This window comes from Peromyscus maniculatus, chromosome 15, assembly GCF_049852395.1.
Source record: "Peromyscus maniculatus bairdii isolate BWxNUB_F1_BW_parent chromosome 15, HU_Pman_BW_mat_3.1, whole genome shotgun sequence".
NCBI classification, from domain to species: Eukaryota; Metazoa; Chordata; class Mammalia; order Rodentia; family Cricetidae; genus Peromyscus; species Peromyscus maniculatus.
In genome coordinates, this window is record NC_134866.1 from 76,719,145 (window position 1) to 76,739,259 (window position 20,115).

A 20,115-nucleotide genomic window follows, 5' to 3' on the forward strand; every position below is an offset into this window, starting at 1 on the left:
TATCCCCCCATAAAGTAGATTCATTCTACTGAAACCATTCAGCATCACCTTCCTTGGGGCCCCAGGTCCCAGATCTTCATTCATTAACATCATCCTTTTCATTCTTTGTTCCATGGAAAAGGGGCCAAAAGCTCAGGATGGCCAAGATGAAGACATGTGCCATCAGGAAGAGGCAGAAGGACAGCTGGTCACCCCTTCTGTGTGACATCTGTCCCATCTCTGCTCACCATTTGTTTTAAGCTTGGGGGAAAGGAAGGCCTAATGTGTTGCTGTGCTTTTCAGTCAGACTTCTGGGGTCTGCTTCCTAGTCCTTGCCCTTGCTCATTAGGGACAGTGTCCATTCATTTACTTGTCAGCTTGGTGTTTTCTACTAAGATCTGAGCTGTTAGGTGACTTGTAGACTTAGGGGACCAGTCAACCCTAACCTCTATGCTCTCCTCCTTCCTGACTTACCAGCACATCATTTTATTATAGTTGCCCTCTTCTTAAACCCATAAATACCCCTCAGCTTCTCGTGGTCTCTGCCAGGGTTGCCCCCAGGTTGAGGAATTGCTCCATGCCCCAGGCTCGTGGGAACCAACCTGAGCTGGCAAACTTTTCCCACCTCCCCCAAACTTATCACCTACACCTTCAAAGCTGGCCCTGTCTCATCCCACACCATGGGTTGAGGGGAAGGGAGGGAAATTGGATCTTCTGGAGTCTGGAACAGCTAAGTGGTTGGTGTGGAACCCTGGGACCCAGAGGACTATCAAGGTCAGCCCCAGGGTGAAGAGCTGCTTGGGCGGGGCTGAGCCTGGGAGCTGCAGCCAGAAGGCCCAAGGGGTTGAACAGGAGTCAAAATGCTCAGGCCCGGGGTGAAGAGAGGTGGGAACCTGGAGAAGGAATGAGTCACACGGATAACATGGTGCCTGGAGCCAATCCAAAGGAGGGGCCTGGTCCAAGCAAGTCAAGGCAGGAGAAGCAGGAGTCTGAGGTGAGTCCAAGAGCAGATATCAGGGATGGGGAACGGAGAAGAGAAGAGATACAGAGAGTCATCCTTAAAACAAGATGGGATGCGTGATGACATACAGGAGCCGAGTCTTCATTCTGCTATTTAGATAGCATTCTGTGTGTGTGTGTGTGTGTGTGTGTACATGTGTGCATATGTTGTGTATGTGTGTTTGTATATGTGTGTATGTGTGTGTTTGTTATGTTGTATGTGTATGTGTGTTTGTGTATATATGTGTATGTTGTGTGCATATGCTGTGTGTATGTGTGTTTGTGTATGTTGTATGTGTGTGTTTGTGTGTGTATGTGTGTGTTTGTGTGTGTATGTGTGTGTTTGTTATGTTGTATTGTGTGTTTGTGTATGTATACGTGTGTTTGTGCATGGTGTGTGTGTGTATGTGTGTGTTTGTGTATGTTGTATGTATGTGTTTGTGTGTGTATGTGTGTATTTGTATATGTGTGTGTTTGTTATGTTGTATGTGTGTTTGTGTATGTATGTGTATGTGTGTTTGTGTATGGTGTGTGTGTGTGTTTGTATATTTGTGTGTTTGTTATGTTGTATGTGTGTGTTTGTGTATGTATATGTGTGTTTGTGTATGTATATATGTGTTTGTGTATGGTGTGTGTGTGTGTGTGTGTGTGTGTGTGTGTGTGTGTGTGTGTGTGTTCTTTCTAGAAACCTGGCAGTGCACCGGGTATAAAAACACTAAGTGGTTTCTGCTACTTCTCTCTGGTCTGAGATGTTGATTGGAATGCTCCTCCAGAACAGATGACTTTACCTTTGTCCCATGACTATTTCTCTGATAATAAGTTAGGTGGCAAACGTGGGCTCAGATCTTAATTTTACTGGTTAATGGGAAGCTGAACTGTATTTGATTAGTATGTACTCAAAAAAAAAAAAAAAAGAATTCATCCATATTGTCCCACCTGGTATCACATGAGCCTGGACAAATTAGCATGCTTCTCCATGCCTTGGTTTTCTGTAAAAGGCAGGTAATAGCATCAGTCGGTGGTAATTAGATGAAGATATACATTTTAAGATCTTTGGTGTAATGTCTTCTACCTAGTAAACCTCAATAAATATCAGTCATTGTTACCTTCCATTCTCAGTAAGTAATAATCACTTCAGTATGAATTTGACTCCGAATGTTCCTGACCAAGCAACACGCAGAACCTACTCAGTGGTCCAAAGCACACAGTAAAATGTGTTCTGTCTCTGAACACAACTACAGCAAAGTACACGCTTAAGATTCAACGTGATCGTTGAATTCCATCTTCACTAGCAAATAAACTCGTCTACATCCCCGATCCTCAGCCACCTGTCAATAAGCTAAGGTTGACCATACCAGCAGATTCACCTGTGAGGTATGAGCAGAACACACGGTCCATGTGAGTGCATAAAGAATGAAGTCCTTACAGGCAGAGGTCTCAGTATTGACTTGGGCCTGTTCTGGGATTACAGCTCCCAGCATGAGGTCACACCAACTCTTCCACAGGAAGAATGTTAAACCCCTCTGTCTGTTTATCCTGAGCTCCTCCAGACCCCGATGCCTCTTGCTGAGAGGCCCTGGGTTTTACTGCACTGCCTGCCATTGGCTAGTTCGGGTGAGAGGTTGGTTGTTCCATTTCATGTCACTCTGCAAGGTGATGTGACTTGGAACAACTCTGGTATGCTTGTGGCTTTTGAATTTCAGATTAGGAAGGAATTCTTGGCAGGAGGAGATTTTCTCATCTAAAATCAAACAGCTTTATTTCTTTATTTGAAGGCTCCTTAGGTTTGTGGACAGGCAGCTCTCAAGGAGACTACTGATGGGTTTCAGAAGAGGATCACACTGAGGCACAATGAGGACCTTTTCTTCCATGTGCAGATGGATCACAGAACTTGGTGCGAAGAGCCTCCAAGATGCACGGCGGGCACAAAGGAGGCCAGTGTCTGGAGGTGCTTGCCTGAGGTTGGTTGGCCTGTTCCTTTTCCAAGGATGGAGCTGATTGATACCAACAGCCCTGCGGCCAGAATACATGTTGCTACTACGAAACCTGTTATGTCATCTCAGAAAAAAATATCTGCACAAACACGCCAACTTTCTTCAGTAAAATCAAAGGCCCATGCCTCCCTTTCATCTTTCTGGCTCTACGGAGCCCCGGCTCCCAAGTTGCCACATGTGGCTCACTCTTGGCATTGAGATGGGTGGGGTTTATCAGCTCAAAAGATGGGGACCACGCCAAGAGGCACGAACTGCACTGGCCACATGTAAGCGGCTACAGTGATTAAATTTACACTAGAAGATGCGGAGAGGGACGAGGGCAGCTTCCTTGTGGCGGACCCTGTAGTATACAAGGAGGGGGCAGGCATTTTAAATGACTGCGTTTAAGAAAAGCTGCTGAGCTCAATGGGCTGATCAAGTTTGGAATGTCTTTTTTTTCCTTTGATATTATAGAATGCACGACTTCAAGGTGATTTTTTTTTATGGTATTTGTGGCCACTTGTTCACAAAGCCCAAGAAGAAAATTAGAGCTGGGATTTGGGGATTTTTCTGTCTCATGCAGTACCACCTCTCACTCCTAACCCATTAGGAGTTCTTGTGATATCCAATTTTAAGACCTCCAGAAGGCCCTGCTAGAAGGAAATGATTCATTCCCCTCTCAGCCTAGGCTGAGATATACTGGTCTTGGCCCAGGAAATAGACTGGAAGAAATTAGTATTTCTACATGTTCAACTACCAGCCAGTGTCTCAGCCTCTTGATGAGCTGTCATATACTGGATCTATAAGCCCATGTCCCTCCTAACAGTACCACCTTCCTAGGAGGTAGTTGGTACCCGAACAATGACAAATGTCACCGTTTTTTGGTGGTGAGTTGCTGTGGTGAACCAGCAGGTGACCTTGAGCCACGTGCTTAACCGTCTCTAGAGGCTGCCCATCTTTCGTGGTTCCTTCTTGAGGCTCGGGGGAGCAGCCGTCAGGAAAAGCCAGATGAACTCACTAAACCCAGGAGCCTGATGCCAGGGCAAAAAGAGAGAAATGAGGAAAGACCGGAGAAGCAGCGAGTTAATGAGGAGAGGGAGGCAGCATGAAGGGCCGCTCTTGCTCCTTGGGTGTGGGAAAGTGGTTTATCCCTGCCCTCTCAGCTACCCCTTAATGATATTCTGGGCACTAATAAGAGGCCTGGCATCTACAGCTAATTCCTCTGATAAAAAACTCTTCTCTGTGAATAGAAGTCTCAGCCAGGGAGTGGTGGGGATGGTGGATGCCAGGGCACAAGGGAGGGTCTGAAAGTGAGTCCCAAATAGCAGCCATGCTGAAGATGGTGGAAGATTACCAAGCATTGACTAGGCACTCTCTAGTCTGGAGCTTGAGACAGACCTCAAAATGACCTGATGGAGTAGGTTTAATCCACCTGGCGCTATGACAGAGTACCATAGATTGAGTGGCTTACACACAACAGGAATTAATTTTCTCACGATTCCAGAGGCTGAAGTCAGGTTTGGGTTCACAGCCTCTTCTGGAGTGCACACGAGTGTCTTTCTGCACTCTTGTGTAGTATAAAGAGAAGCAAGAAATACCGTGTCCCCTCCCGCGTTACTTTGTTTTTCCAGATCAGATCCCACACTGTAGCCAGGCCTACAACTCCCTGTGTAGAACAAGTTGGCCTTAAGTCAGGCCAGTCCTGCTTTGGTGTCCTGAGTGCTGTGATTACCAGTGTGGGCATCCCACCCACTCCTCCTCCTGTTTTATAATGGCATTACATTGATCCTATGAAGATAGACCTCCCCTTATTATTTCACTTAATATTCTTCAAAAGTCCCTGCTTCCAAATACTATCAGATTGGGGTTAAGATTTCAACAGGGGAATTTTGAGAGAAGACATTCAGTCCATAATGGAGGCAGATAAAATGTTGATCCCTGGTTGCTGTAAGGAAACGAGGCTCAGAAGCAGTAATAACTTAAGGCCTCATAGGCAGTAAGCAGTTGAGTTGCCTTCATATCCGTATCATCTAGCTCCAAACCTGGGCTTATAACCACTGCTGCCCACTGCCCGCTGCCCACTGCCCACTGCCCACTGCCTGCTGCCCACTGCCTGCTGCCCACTGCCCACTGCCCGCTGCCTGCTGCCTTCCCCTTGAATCTGTTGCGGCCCCTGGCTCAACTGCATCCTGCTGAAGCTCTTTCTGTGAAGTAGAGAAAATGATGTGAATAAATTTTGTTTCAGAGGCCAGGATCCTCTCCCACACATTCTGGCTAGTAGGAATCTAAAAAATCCAGGATGAATAGAGCTGGAGAGGTTTCTGTCCCAGCCCCTGGACCTCCCTCACCCACCAACTCCTCATGCTCGGTGGCTCTTCTCACCGCTTCCTCTGGAGGAGTACTTGGAGACTTCAACACAAATGGCCATGCTGGCAGCGTAAACCACTGCAGAAGGTCTGTGGGCTTGGCATTATGCCAGCCATCCCTGGAGGCTAATGTATAATGTGATGCAGCCCAGATGAGTCCATCTGCAATCATGTCACCTGCAGTTGTCAGAATTCTACAGTCCGTCCGTCCCCGTCCCCCCCCCCCAGCCCCTCCTCAGTCTTCAGTCAGGGTTGGAGTCAAGGGCAGGGTGCTTGGACCCAGAGAGAGCTACTCAAGGCAGCCAGCAGCACTCCGGCTTGTGGCAATTAGCAGAGTTCCTGTGGCTCCTTAAGTGATGTTGACGGACCCTTGTCTTTCATTAGACTGCCTGAGAGCCGACCCCTTGATGGATCCCAGAGGGAAAATCACGGAGGAGAGAGTTTACGGTCAGACACAGCCTAACAGCCACCAACTTTAGAATCACCTAAAAAATGATAATTAAATATTTCTCCAAGGAGCAAATTAAGATAAATACCCTAAGAGTCATTCCACATAGATCTGTCTAGAAAATGTCCAATTAGCATGATATATATCACATTTCAAGGACCCAGAGGACTCTTTTTTTTTAAATGTTGTTGATACTCTAAGCTTCTATGGAATCCTTTTTCTTTTTCTTTTTACATGTTCGGGAACAATCTGCTTTCTCAAGAGAAGCACCAGGGTATAATTTAGCAGACCAAAATCCTGTTCCGAGTCTGATTCTGAGAGGGAATGACTTCTTGAAAGCAGACAGAACTGAGGTTGATTTAGAACAGTGAATGGAACCGGATTAACTGGACAGAGCTCATTGTCAACTAAATTTGTGCCTACTGGTGGACGATTAGGACAACCTTCCTGCATTTGCCTCCCTGTGAGAAAGAAAAGGAGCAGCCACTTTTTCTGGAAAGAAAGGAATGGTCCCCTTGTGCTATTTTTTTTTCCACTGGCCTTCTAGAAGGTCCACCCAAGCAGACTTCCAGATAAACATCCCTTGGAGTAGTTTTATTCCAGGGGATTTAAAGTACTTGGAGTTGATCCTAGAGCGAAGTCCTTTACAAGTCCCACCTCATTAATCCTCAGTGAGAGGGTGAGCTTTACAATTGAGCCATTATATGGATGGGGTAAACTGACTGGGGAGTTTCATGGCAACCCTGAAGGGCTAGAGATCCAGCCCCCAGGGCAGGGCTTTCCCCAACCTGGCTGCATAATGCTTTAGGACTATGCAGAATCTGCATTTTCTCAAAGGAAAATTCAGTTTCCTAAGGACGAAAGGTGGACCCAATTTTCCAACCTAAGGTTTTCAAACACCCCTCACATACCACATCAAGAAAAGACCAATGCATTGCAGAATGGATCTTTATTTGGGTGTCTATAAGGAAAATGTGTCTAAAGCACATTTGGGGAAATTAAGAAAACAACCGCTAATGTCTTTGACACATGAAATGCCTACCAGGATCTTTTTCCCAGCCCTGATCAAGGTTGATATAAAAATATGCTGCAGGGAGCGGAGACGAGACAGTGACTTTTCATCTCAATGCAAACTCCTCACGTTCAACACAGGGACTGCTTCACCTGCCCTGCTTTTAGCCAGGAATAGATCATGTCTTACCCATCACGGAGAGGAGCATGGCAGCGTCCTCATTATCTCTTACCCATGCTTTCCAAATCAATCAGCTCCCCGCTATACTGCTGAGCTTTTTAATTTAAATGTCAGCTCAAGTTAGAGTTGTGCTTTCAAAAAAAAAATAAAAAGAAAGAAAGAAAAAAGAAAAACCCGAGAGCCTCACTAACTTTGGCTTTGTTGGCCCGTCTATGACTTTTGGCTGACAATGTTAAGTTCTAAGACTTTGTGCTAATGCCGTTCCTAAAAACCTGGATTTGGTTTAAAAATTAGGATCCTCCAAATTACCTTTGTCTATAAAGTGCCACTTCTCAGAATGTCAGAACGGTGACTAAGTGCTTTGTCTCCTTGAGATGACATTGTATAAAGTACCCTAAAAAGCTGGGGCTACCTGTGATATACAGCCTTTCTTCAATGGACCTCCGCTCCGACGTCTTCCCTTTCCTATGGTATTTCTAATTTGAAGAGGGGGGCAATTGTGATGTTTCCCTTTTTTTAAAAATGGGTGTGTTAATGATGGATGGTGGTGGCGCACGCTTTTAATCCCAGCACCTGGGAGGCCAGTGGATCTCTGTGAGATTAAGGCCAGCCTGGGCTACAGAGCAAGTTCCAGAACAGTCAGGGCTGTCCTGTCTCAAAAAAACAAAAAAAGAAAAGAAAGAAAAAAGAAAAGGGTGTGTTCCAATAACGCAGGAGACTGAGTCCCGAGTTGATTATAATGGAGAGGTCTACCCTCAATGACTTTCAAGCTTGCTAATTCCAAACTAGCTCCCTGACACTGGGATTTGATTGACATTTCTTAGTGGACGGTCTCATTCATAGCATGGCCTTTCATTTGCCCACATCTTCTGCCCACTAAACACCAGGACTTCTTAGCAGTTCTTGAGGTACTGGTTCTCAGAACATGATACCCTAAAGTATGGCATGGTGGCTTGCTGTATACTTTGAACTGACAGAGACTGGAAGGACCTGGGAAGCAAGATATTACTCATTTCCCACCATCTGTCCCTTTGTCCCTTTCCTTCCCCAACATGAGCCACAGAAACCAAATCTTCTTTTCCCCCCAAGGCAGGTCATAGAAACTAGAACTCAGCTCCAAAGCAAGCCAAAAGGCCACACTATTCTCTTCTCTTCATCCTTTTTTTTCCCCCTCACTTCAGGGTCCTTGCCTTATTCCTGGGAAGAAGAAAATTGCAGAGACCAAGACCCCGAACGGACAGACCTTTCTGGCTCCCTGGCCCCAGTCTACCCACTCTGACACACCTCATTGGTCAGTTCTGTTTCCCCATGGCTGTCAGTTCTCCATAAGACCTCAGCACAAAGCACAGTTTTCCCTGAACTGGAGGGTCTTCAATTCTCAGGCTGCCACACCATGTAAAACTTTGAGTAAATAGATAAGCTTGTTATGTTTTTCTTTACTACCCTGTCTGCTGTGGATATCACTCTATATAAATAAAGCACTGATGGCCAGTGACCAGGCAGGAAGTATAGGCAGAACAAGGAGAGAGAAGAATTGGGGAAACAGGAAGAAGGAGGGAGAGACACTGCAGCCACCGCCAGGACAAGCAGCATGTAAAGATGCTGGTAAGCCACAAGCGACGTGGCAAGGTATAGATTTATAGAAATGAGCTAATTTAAGATATAAGAACAGTTAGCAAGAAGCCTGCCACGGCCATACAGTTTATAAGAAATATAAGTGTCTGAGTGATTATTTTATACATGGATTGTGGGACTTCGGGGCTTGGTGGAACCTGGAGAAAAGCTCTCCAGCTACACTGTCCTTTGTGGCAGCGGTGGTGTCTGGAACTTACAGTGCTCTAGGAGAGGCAGTCCATATATCAGTCCTTACTCTGACAACCAAAAATATGTTCACACACTCCCCAATACCTCCTCGGTGAGGTATAGTGTGTCCTTATTGAGACCAAATTAAATTAAATCAAAAACTTCAAAATCCTACCATCAGACAAAAATTCAAAACAGATTTTGCCTGTGACAACCTCCACACTTGGACACTCAGAACACTTCTCCCTACGTCAGCCCCTACAATTGTACATCTATTCGGGCAGTTCATTTTATTGCTGCGGTCTACCGTTTTGATGCTTCCTGGGGTATGGGTATTCTTTCACTGATGATATAGGTCTTGCCTGGCCACGTAAACAGTGTCCTTGTGGGTGGTAGATTTCATAGGATAGGTACCTTATTGTGTCCCCATGCTAAGCAGAGTCCTGGACATGCTAGACAGATGTTCACTTTATGCTGATAAATGGTTTATGTATAAATAATCCAAAGGAACTAAATCCTGGACTATTGAGTAAGAAATACATTATAATTTTTCTCATCTTCATAGGTTGATTGATGGGTGCTAGTATATGAATATCTGCCCTCTGCCCCTCATATATATGTTGAAAGTATAACCAAGGTGATATTAGGGAGTGGGGCCTTATATTCTTGTTCTCATGAAGGAGACCCTTGACACTTGCCATATCTCTTGTGCCTTGTGAAAACAAGCCTGACAGAGCCATCTGTGAACTAGAAAATTTGAAAATTTTCCAAAATTATTGAACATAAGCCTCTGTTGCCTAGAACCCACCAAGGCTCTGGTATTTGTTGTTAGTGATGTCAATGCCCTCAGACTGTGCAATGTGATAGTGGATTGTGTCTGCAGCACCATGGCCACTGGGAAGCTGGGTCCTTTTGGTCCTACTAACATATGGAAAGGTATACTAGAAGGACAGTAGTCAATTCTGTTACTGAGGTAACAGGTATATTAAAGTGGTGGAAATTAAGTGTGCAGACACATAAGTACGCACACATGCCACTTTACACACACACACACACACACACACACACACACACACACACACACACACACAAATGAAGAATGCATGCCAGTGTTTGCTAAGAATAAAACATTTCCTCAAAATTGAATAACTGGAGTAGCAGAAGTAAATTTTTCCCTTTGAATCAGTTTCTATTTTTATCCCCATTGTTCCAAAGTTTCTGATGTTGCCTTTTTACCAAATCAGGAGTCCCTTCAGTGACATCAAACCACTGATGTTGTTTCTTCCTCATGGCCCAGTTTCATTTTAAGACATCAATCCCAGAATATATACCCCCTTTCATCTATATGTGCTTAGAAAAAAGAAAAGGTGGGCAGACTTATATTCTTCAAAGATCAGTTTTCTTATTCATGATAAGAGGCCTAGAAATCACAGCTGAGTCAAAGGGCAAATCCAACTTCTTTCCACTTCTGTGGCCTCACTAAAAGTCTCATTGCATGAATTCAATGCAGACAACCTTCAAATGACAGGAGAAATGAGAAGTAAAACTAGTTTAACAATCAAGTTTCAGAGCAATCGAGCTTTAGGTCATCTGCAGAAAGAAGGACAGTGACAAATTCCCATGGACACGGTTTGTTCCTTCTCTGGCTCTGTGAGTTTCAGTAGCACGCAACTGAAAAACAGCTGACCTGCTCTAAGATATGAGTGTCTCCTGAGGATGGTACTTAGTTTAAAGGGAAACATGGAAGAAGGAAGGAGAGATGAGGAAGGAGGGAGAGAGAGAGAGAACCCACTTCATTTATGCACCAAATCCCTCACACAATCTCTTGTGACAGGACAAGCCTGGGCATTAGGAGTTTCTAGGGTGCCTGTCTGGCTAAAGCCCACGCACGAGAGCAATCACCAAGGTTTGTTTAAGAGCATGTGCCCTCACCCACCAACACACACATCTGCAACCCTAGTTGGTAGAAACAACAGCTTTAAACTGGGGATAGAAGAAAGGGCTTTCTTTTTTCAAGGTATTGCAAAGTAAAGAAGAAAAAAAACCTGCATCACTACCTTTATGCTGCAAGAAATTCCTGTGCTAAAAAGATTGATGTGCTAAAAAGATCGCCTAGTACATCATTACATGTGGACCTGCTTTCCACAGGCTGTGGGCAGGAAGAAGCTGAGTTTCAGGCCACCAGGGTAATGAGCCCCGCCCCACCCCCACACCAAAGCAAAGTTCTTCTACGGTGTGCTCCTCGACTTCAGACAGCTCCACTTCTACTGCTGTGAGACAAAGAAAAACGGATGCCAGTCCAGGTAAAACTGCTGCTCCATCTCCCCCAGAAGAAAAGTCTAGCAATGTTTCAAGCCATTAACCACTCCCTGCCGACCAGGAGGAGGCAGTGTGGGGATGCTCCTCAGAGGGACCCTTAGACAGGATGCAAATGGACCCCAGTTTGCTCAACACAGACCTCATCTTGATACTAATATTTTATTCAGGTTAAAGTAAACAATACAGTGCTGCTGTTGTTGTTGTTTTAATTTTAATCAAAAGGTTTAGTCCACACTGAAATCAATATTTCCCCAAAGGAAACCCGAACCAGACTGATGCTAATTCACTTTCTAATTCTGAAAGTATCCCATGACAATTCGTCCATGACAGTGCACAAGCCAGTCTCCCTCTGGATAGTCAGTGCACCAATAACAGTACCCCCAGCAGTCTGGATGACTCATTTAACTCCAGCGTGTAAACTTGGCCTCCCTGCTAGGCAGTTTAAAAACCATTTACAGTCCAGTTTGATTTTCAGGTGTTCAGACAGATGGGTTTTCTGAACCCACTGATACAAGAACATGTTTTTGTATATCCCTGTGCCTCTTATAAATCAGACCGAAACAGGAAGACTGGATAGACCACTTCAAGTAATTGTTCTATCTGGCTTGGGTGGATGAGAAATTCAGTGGTGTCAGCAGGGTCATTGGTGGTGAGTTTTGCTGGAGGAAAGGTCACGTGGCCAGCACCTTGACTGTTGTATCCCATCTCAATTTTTCTCCTCTCTCACGCACAAACACACCCTCTTTAATTACTAACAGCAAACAGCGTATTCCACACACTTCACAACATCTGTTCTAGCCTTAATTAATCTCTTACACTGTCTCCATGGCAACGGTGCTTAGCAGGCTCAGACTCCACGTTAGAAAATCTTCCTGCAAGTGAGTGACTCAAAATACGGCCTTAACCAAGATACGTTTACATTAATTCCAGTGTCAAATCTAATGAGAACTTTGCAAGCAGAGGTTTGCCTGGAAGGATCAAATTGTATAACCACCATGGTAAAACAACAATTTTAAACTGGGAATAGAAGAAAAGGCTTTCTTTTTTCAAGGTATTGCCAAGTAAAGACGAAAAAAAACCTGCATCACTACCTTTATGCTGCAAGAAATTCCTGTGCTAAAAAGATTGATGACCTTGGCTATTGTTTGCAGGGTGGTTAGGAGAACACACGTATTTAAAAGTACATCTTCAAGGGATGTTTTCTGAGCCTTGGCTCCTCCGACGTTAATTAAAAGCCTATTGTCCTTAGCTGGCACCTGCCAATGTCTTACGCCAGTCACAGTCCACCTTGCCAGCTGTGGTGAGGCGGACCCAAGCTTTCCAAGGAGGCTGTGTGGCTGCCAAGGAAAATGGCAAGCACATTTCTGAAAGTCAGTTTTAGCTCCCTGGCCCATGCAAGATGCTCTTGTTGATGCTGTTTGTGTTTGTGTTTATATTTGAAGCTGTTATGTTATAGATTGAAAAAATAAGCTCTGGAAAGTGCCCAGGAAGCCTGCGTGGTATCAGGGCCCTTAGACCTCAGCCATGGTGTCCGGGCCCTTGGGCAAGAGATATGGAGAACACAGGAGAAAAAAGGAGTCAGGCATTTACCCCCAGTGGTATTTCAAATCACACCAACATCCATTGTTAAATGTTTAACTTGGGTTGTTAACCAGAAGTAAACTATTCCCATTCACCGAGCATCCAGTTCCTCCCTTCACTGCCCCCTTCTACACACAGGCAGACAACACAATGAAGTCATCTGAAAAGAAAAAAGAGAAAAAAGCAGAGACAAACTAATAGGTAAGTTAACAATGAATTTTAACAGACAAGTAAGATTTCTTTCATGAAAAAAAAAAAAGGTGGGGGAGGAATCTCCAGTGAGCACTTGGACAAGGAAAGCTTTCTAAACTTTCCCTGGAGACAAGACTCCATGGCTCCCTGGGCACAGTTGACACCTGGATTGGCTAGAGATGGAGATAAAGTGATCAGTATGGCTGCCAGACCCATGAATAAAAATTCACTAAGCAAATGAGAGCTGGGACTTTTGCAAGAATAGGGGACAACTCTAACACAATTGTAGAACCTAGTAAAATTAGCAAAGAATGTCTTGGTTGTTGGCCATATTTAAAACTCCTGACTTGCTGCCTTTTCATGAGTTTTATCGGTGGGCAGATTACTGGAACTCAATTAATACCATGTTGAAGTTTCTCAGCCATGAAACCTCTACAAACCCAATGAACCATGATCCCACTTAAAATTCCACCACCACAAGCCATGTACAATCATCCGCTTGAAGTGACTGCCGTAAACCCAGGAGCCAGAGGCAAAGAGATATAATGGATGGGGTTTCCAGTTCCTGTTCTGTAGACGCTGGTCTGGGACTTCCAAAGACTCTTCATCCATTCCTTCCATGTGGAGCTTGGGGCTCTTCCTCCAAGCTCAGCATCATGGGTCTTGGATAGCTTCCAGGACACAGGAACGTGAACTGTGAAAAACTGAAAAAGGCCTCTGCTGTTTTGTTTCTCAAACACACTCCTACGTGCCTCTTCCTCATCCCTGTTACCTGCATATGTCACTTGCTGTGTGCCATTTTCTGTCCTGGGCTCGATTCGTACAGTTCTCACTGCAGTTCTGCAAGGTATGGTTGTTTTTGCCAATATCCCCACTTTATAGATAGGCGGCTCAGCCCAGAAGCAAAGCTGAAAGATGTCCAGCTGGCAGCAGGCTCCTCTCACGTTGGCCTCCAGGAGCAGAGGAGTTGCCTCGTGTTAGTCCATGCTCTGCAAATGGGACCTTTGGGGTTGTGGAAGCCAGTGCTGTTGGAAAACCTTCAGAAAGCAGAGCTCGGGTCTGATTGGCTTTCCAGTGTCTTTTGACTGCCTCTCTCACTCTGGGAAAGGTGACTTATTAGTTACTTCTCTGGTGCTGTGCTAAAACCATGGCCAAGGAAACTTACCGAAGAGTTTATCTGGGAGCATGGTGCCAGAGGGGACAAGAGTCTCTCACGGCAGGCAGGCACAGTGGCAGGAACAGGACGTTGAGGACTCCCGTCTTGAACTATAAGCTTGTGTCAGAAAGAGCAAACTAGAAATGGCAGGGGTCTCTAAACCCTCGAAGCCTGCCTCCAGGAACATGTTTCCTATAGCAAGGCCACACCTCCTAAGCCAAACAGTGCTGCCAACTGGAGAGCCCAAGTACTTGACGGCCCAAGACTATGGAGGACACCGCAGCCCAACCACCAGGGGGACATCTGTGCAGAGGAGCCAGTCAGGGAAGAACACTGATTTCTTCATGTCAATCGTAAGATTCTGGAATCTTCTACCATGTGCCTCCTCCTTCCCTCCCTTTCTTTCTCTTTCTTTCCTACTTTCTTTCTGTTTCCTTTTCCTTCTGCGTGTACCTCTAATGGTAAATGAAAATGGGATCTGGAGGCAGAAGAGGAGTTGACAGAGAGAAGGATGCAGAAGAACAAAGTGAGACCACTCCTTCCCCTTCCCTTTCCTTTCAGAGTCCCGCCTAGTGGGTCATCACACACAGTCTCAGTCTCATCCCAAAGAAGCATTCTAAAGCTCTCTGTGGAACGCACTCCAGGCTGTATCCTCGGGGGACCCCAGGGACCCCTTTGCTTCTTTTTCATTACAACTTAGGACCACGGAGGCAGACATGCCGATGCCCATTTGACTAGACTCCACTGGTAGAGGTTGGTATAGAAAGGGGAGGAAGTGAGGGGGATTTCATCACAATGTAAGAGCATGCTCATATGGAAACAGATATTCCTCTCCACTCCATAGTTGGGCCAGTCAGTTACCAGGGTAAGATGGGCAGGATTTCCTTGTTCCCCTGCTCCATGTATAAGAGTGACTGAAGAGGCAGAGCGAGACCATTTTACAGGACACCTAATCCAGGAGAAGAAACCCATTATGGGTACCTCCAATGCCTCCTACAACATCTCTGTCTTCTCATTTTATATAGCCAGACCTAGTACTTGTCCTGCCCCCACTTCCTGGAAATGTCTTTTCTACCTACCCCTCTATTATGAAAGCCTCAGGCATCTCTTTCCTTAGCAGCACCCCCCTCCCCAAGTCCCACATATACTGGCCCCCAGCAGTCTCTTCCTGTGAGTTCTCACAGCAACCTGCATGTCTCCAGGTCACTTTCCATGCCGCTGTTAGGATCATCTACTCCCGTACTGGTGCAGCTGTGTGGACTTGTTCATTTTCATGTCATCGCTGACAGGCTGCTTGGCCCCTTCCAGACAGTCAATAAATGTTTGGTGAATACATGAGTATTAGGGATGCAAATAAGATGTTAAGTTTACCTTCTGGGAACTGACTCCAATGCCGTTCCGAGCCATCTCCAAGCACTCATTTTCTCCATTCACAGCTTCTGGGGCTAAGCTGAGCAATTACTAATAGATTTTTTTAAAGCGGTCATAGGTGATATATATTTGGGTGACTATGATGCCCTAGACTCTGTTCTAATCACATTGCTTCATTGTTTAACCCTCACAACAATCACATAAGGTAATTAGCCTCATTTTTATAGATGAAGGATCGGAGAGGGAAAGCAGAATATCAAAGACACACAGCCAGTTAAGTGGAACATTTGCTTCAACAGCCGTTCTCTCAATAGTCAAGTACTGTTGCCCCTCGGTGGGAAAGTCAGGGCAGAGCTCGAGTGACCTCGGGTCACCGGAAGGAATACCTACCCCTTTTTATTAGCTGCTATCTCATGACTGAATTGTGCTATCTTCTTAACTTACATGACACACTTATGTGCACACCACACACACACACACACACACACACACCACACACACACCACACACACACACACACACACACACACACACACACACACACACACACACACACACACACACCTCCTTAGCAGCAAGTGGTTTTGTCAATTTTCCTGAATGAACAGGGCTCCCACTGTGAGTAGGCTAGAAGGTGTATGGACAGAGCGGTTACACAGTGTGAAGAAATGCAGAACAGACTGGAGGTGATGCATAAATTCATGCTGCCTGGAGGGGACAGCACAACACGCTTCTCATTCCAGGACATAAGGATGACTGCCTCCTTTAAGATCCAGCTTGGGGGGCATGGCAGGTCTTCGTCGGGAACACTTACATGGGATCTGGGAAACAGTGTCTTCTCAGAAGATTAATGAATTTGGGTGGGTGTCAACAATCTCTGTTGAGTTCTGACTTAGCCTGTTCAGGTTACTCTAAAAAAAAAATATTGTGAGCTAGGTAGTTCATGAAAAACAGAATTTTATGTCTCAACACCCCAAGTGCTAGAAAGCCTGAGAGAGATGTGTTAGCAGATGTGGTATCTGATGTGGGCCAATTTCCTGGCTTACAGAAAATGTCTTCTTGCCTTGCCCTCCATCTGATAAAGGGACTGTGGATTTTCCCCAAGGTTCCTGTTAATAATTGCATTACCTCCATTTCTGTAGGCTCCACCCTCATGATTTAACCACCTCGCCATGTCCTGCTGCTATCAAGACAGTGGTAACAATGCGTTTAACACAGGAGCCATTCCAAGGGTAGAGGATGTGTGCTCATGAAAGACATGTGAAAAGGAAGAACCTCCCAAGGAAGCTTGGACATTTAACGCCATCAGTTAAAACATCAAAACATTAAATAAGAGAGTGGCCAAAATGAACCTGCAATACAAGTATCTCAAAAACTGCCCAGGCTGTTCCCAAGCAGCTGCATGAAGACTGGGTTTCAGGGCGTGAAAGTCAGTTGAACAGAGATTTTAAAGCAGAACCCATGGGGATTTTAACGTCTTTCCATATATTTACTATTTCCATTCCACCGTCATGAAAAAAGGGAAGATATTTATAGTTATCAGAGCAAAGATTTAGACCGAAATAATCCTAAGCTTTCCATTGAAGGGCTATAGGATTCTGAAGTCAACTTTGTGGAGCCAGAAAAAGACTCTTCTTCCTAGGTGTCTTTAGTGGGGGGCGGAATGTGGCATTTCATTAGGAGTCTGCCTTGGGGGTAAAGTGACAGGGCAGAGTTTTAGGAAGTGTGTGAATTTTAATGGCCATACATTCTGGGGAAAACTTTCTCACCGAACTTTTAAATGCACTTTAAGCATAAGATGTAGCAGGAGCTAGAAAAGTTATCCCCCAAAAGAGATTCTTTAAAACCTCAAATTTTGACGTGTGTAAGTGAAAATAGAATGTAGAGACAATTTGTCACTTCAGGAAGAGTAAGCTGGGACCCGAGTGACTTCTCTTCCCCTCACATCATGTTTCCCCTGGTCATTGCTGCAAGCCGGGATGAATGAATGGGCCCCCTTCCTTTCCAGTTTCCATAAGGACCTGTGTGTGTGTGTGCGTGTGTGTGTGTGTGTGTGTGTGTGTGTGTGTGTGTGTGTGTGCAATGCATGTTTTGCTATGGTCTTATGCTTAATATTAAACTTATAGAAGAAAATAATGCAGTAAAAGGTATTTATTGACACTGACCAAAACATATACAAATATTTCTGAAGGACAAGATGAGAACATTTCCTGGTTTATTTTCTCACAAAGATCCACAGTGCTCTAGAAGCAACAAGGGCCACTTGTTCCTCTGTAGGAAAGCCCAGGTAGGCAACAAATTCACCAAGAGCTAGCCATTCTGTCCTGAAGAACTGTAGGGGCGAGTTCTTTGCAGTGAGTGGTAGTCCTTGGCCAGCTCTCTCTTGGAGTTTCACTATTTACAGCAAAAAGGACTGGAAGGAGCCTCTGGGCTGGGCTAGCAGATGCTGCTGATAGAGACTCAGAACCCATCAGCATCAGAACAAGAAAGTGAGCCACAGAGCGGATGGCTCAGGTCCCAAATATGTCCAGACTGTGTTCCAGCACAGCGCCTGCCCAGTCAGAACACATTCTTAGACAGGACACATGGGTTGCCTGGTGAGGTGACAGTGCGCCAACTCTGAAGCCCCAGACAGTCATACACAAGAGCAAAGGAAGAAAAGCCCTCTCCCGTATCGACCTCTGCCTTTGCGGTTGTGGGGCCACTGTCCATGGACAACTGCTGTGACAGTGGGTTCACCCCTGGCAAAGATCATTCCCTAAATCCAAATGGCTTCGTCTTTAGCTTAACGGCATTTCACACTCCAGGTGAATGGCTACAAAGTGCAATATGGAACTTCAAGGTCAAAACATCTTTCTCATGTCCTTCGGCTTACTCAAGGAAAGTTTCTCCTCTAGAAACTTGAAAGTGTGTGAGACAAGTTAAAAGATGCTACACACAGAGCTGTTTTTCAATAATTTAATAATTAGGCTCATGCCCGAAAGAATGAACTTGCATGAAATATTAAATGTTCTTCTGAAAGCAGTTTGGGCCCAGACAGTCACACGCGCACGGACTGGGGCCCAGGGAAGGTTCTCCCCAAAGCGCCAGTGTTTTTGTTGTTTGCTTGGAAGAAGTAAATGAGCACATAATCAGAGGTAAACGATGTTTTCTTCAGCTCCATCTCCAGCATCCCCACCATGCCTGGCCACCATCGGGACCGTTAGTTTCACTTCTGTTGTGGGCGTCTGTGGCTGAGGGCCATGTTGACTTGTGTCCTGGGGGTCCGGGGATTCACTCTGGAAGGAGTTGAAATCTGCAACAGAAGGACATCATAGGTTACAGGAGACTCCACTCGGGATCCACAAGGCAGATGATGCTTTGCCTCAGAATCAGAAAATACAGTGGCTTCATGGTCAGCCAGAGAGAAAATGCCCAAGCCCCCGAAGAGAGGAACACGGTGGCTATCTAATGACATCATCAGAATTCACCTGTGGGCACGAACATCTCCTTCGAGTAAAAATAACCTTCATGGAACATGCTTAAGGAACTGGCAGGGGCAGGAAGAGTGGTCCCCTTCATCACTGCCACCAGAGAAAGGGGTTCCACTTAATTTTGGAAGTCAGGTCTTGAAAATGAAGATAGCCTTCTATGGGTCATAACCATACATGTATCTGTACCGCATTTTCCTTCAGAATACCCCAAGTCAAGAACTGGTCTCAGGCTGTGTGGCACAGTACACATCTTTAATCCCAGCACTTGGAAGGCATAGGCAGGTGGATCTCTATGAGTTCAAAGCCAGCCTGGTCTACAGAGCGAGTTCCAGGACAACCATGGCTACAAAGAGAAACCCTGTCTCAAAAAAAATTAAAAAAATGTCCTCAAGATTTCATCTATCTGGGGCTTAAATAGTGTGGACAAGGGGTGGGAAAGGGGTGCTGAAGAATGAAGACGCTCTGTCCTCCCACTACGCATGTGTGTTAATGCTACACAAAGGACTTTGCAAGCACAGCTAGGCTTTCTGGGAAAATCTTGCCAACAGTGACTGTAGCTGGGCTTGCAGCTTTTTTTTTCTTTCTCTCTGGTTGCCTAGCAACAGCGGGCACCTTCTCCCCTTTTCTGATAGAAGCTTCTATATTGTGCTTTAAAGGGGGAGATGAAGGGGTGTTTGATATGAAGGAAGAAGCATACTTGCTACAGATCATTTCTATGGCATGTCTTCCAATAACCAACCTCCTAGAGGTGTGGCAATATAGCAGAATTACAGGTGAGCGCCTTCGCCTTAAAGCCAGAGGCAAAGAGGCATAAACGTTGCAAGAGAGAGCCAGGGTGGGTCACCCTGAGGCCCACCCATTCCTCTTTCAGTCATCCAAAGGAAACCATGATCTTTGCTACATTTTATCCCAAGCCACCATTATTCAGACAGATAGCATACCTGTCTTCATTCTGTGACAGAGATGCTCCTAACCTTCCCCTCCAGACAGGGATCTTTGGCTGCTAGGGAATGTAGTATGCAAGTCTTGGTAAAAAATGAAGGGCAGAATGTCCCCACAGGGCTCCATCTTTTTGCTAACCCCCAGGTCTTTCTTTTGACCAACAGGAGGTAGGGGGGGGGGGCTCATGGGGAGCTGCAGCCAGGGCTGGAGGAAGTAGAGTCAGATACCTGGTAAAGCAACCACCGAGCCTTGTTACTCTGAAGAAAAGGAGGACCCTGAGGGCAGGCTGAGGAGGTGAGGTTGCCGGCGTGCTTCAGCTTG

At 45.5% G+C, this 20,115-nt stretch overlaps 1 protein-coding gene across 3 annotated transcripts in view; it reads right to left on the reverse strand.

Annotated features, from left to right (window-relative positions):
• Positions 1-17,515: 17,515 nt before the first annotated feature.
• Arhgef28 (Rho guanine nucleotide exchange factor 28) overlaps positions 17,516-20,115 on the reverse strand; it is a 313,627-nt gene continuing 311,027 nt past the window's right edge. For all 3 annotated transcript variants that reach the window (XM_076552103.1, XM_016004227.3, XM_006985761.4), the window contains one exon: positions 17,516-18,674. In XM_076552103.1, the coding sequence (XP_076408218.1) occupies positions 18,511-18,674 (164 nt within the window). In that variant the 3' untranslated portion in view covers positions 17,516-18,510. The remainder of the gene's footprint in view (positions 18,675-20,115) is intronic.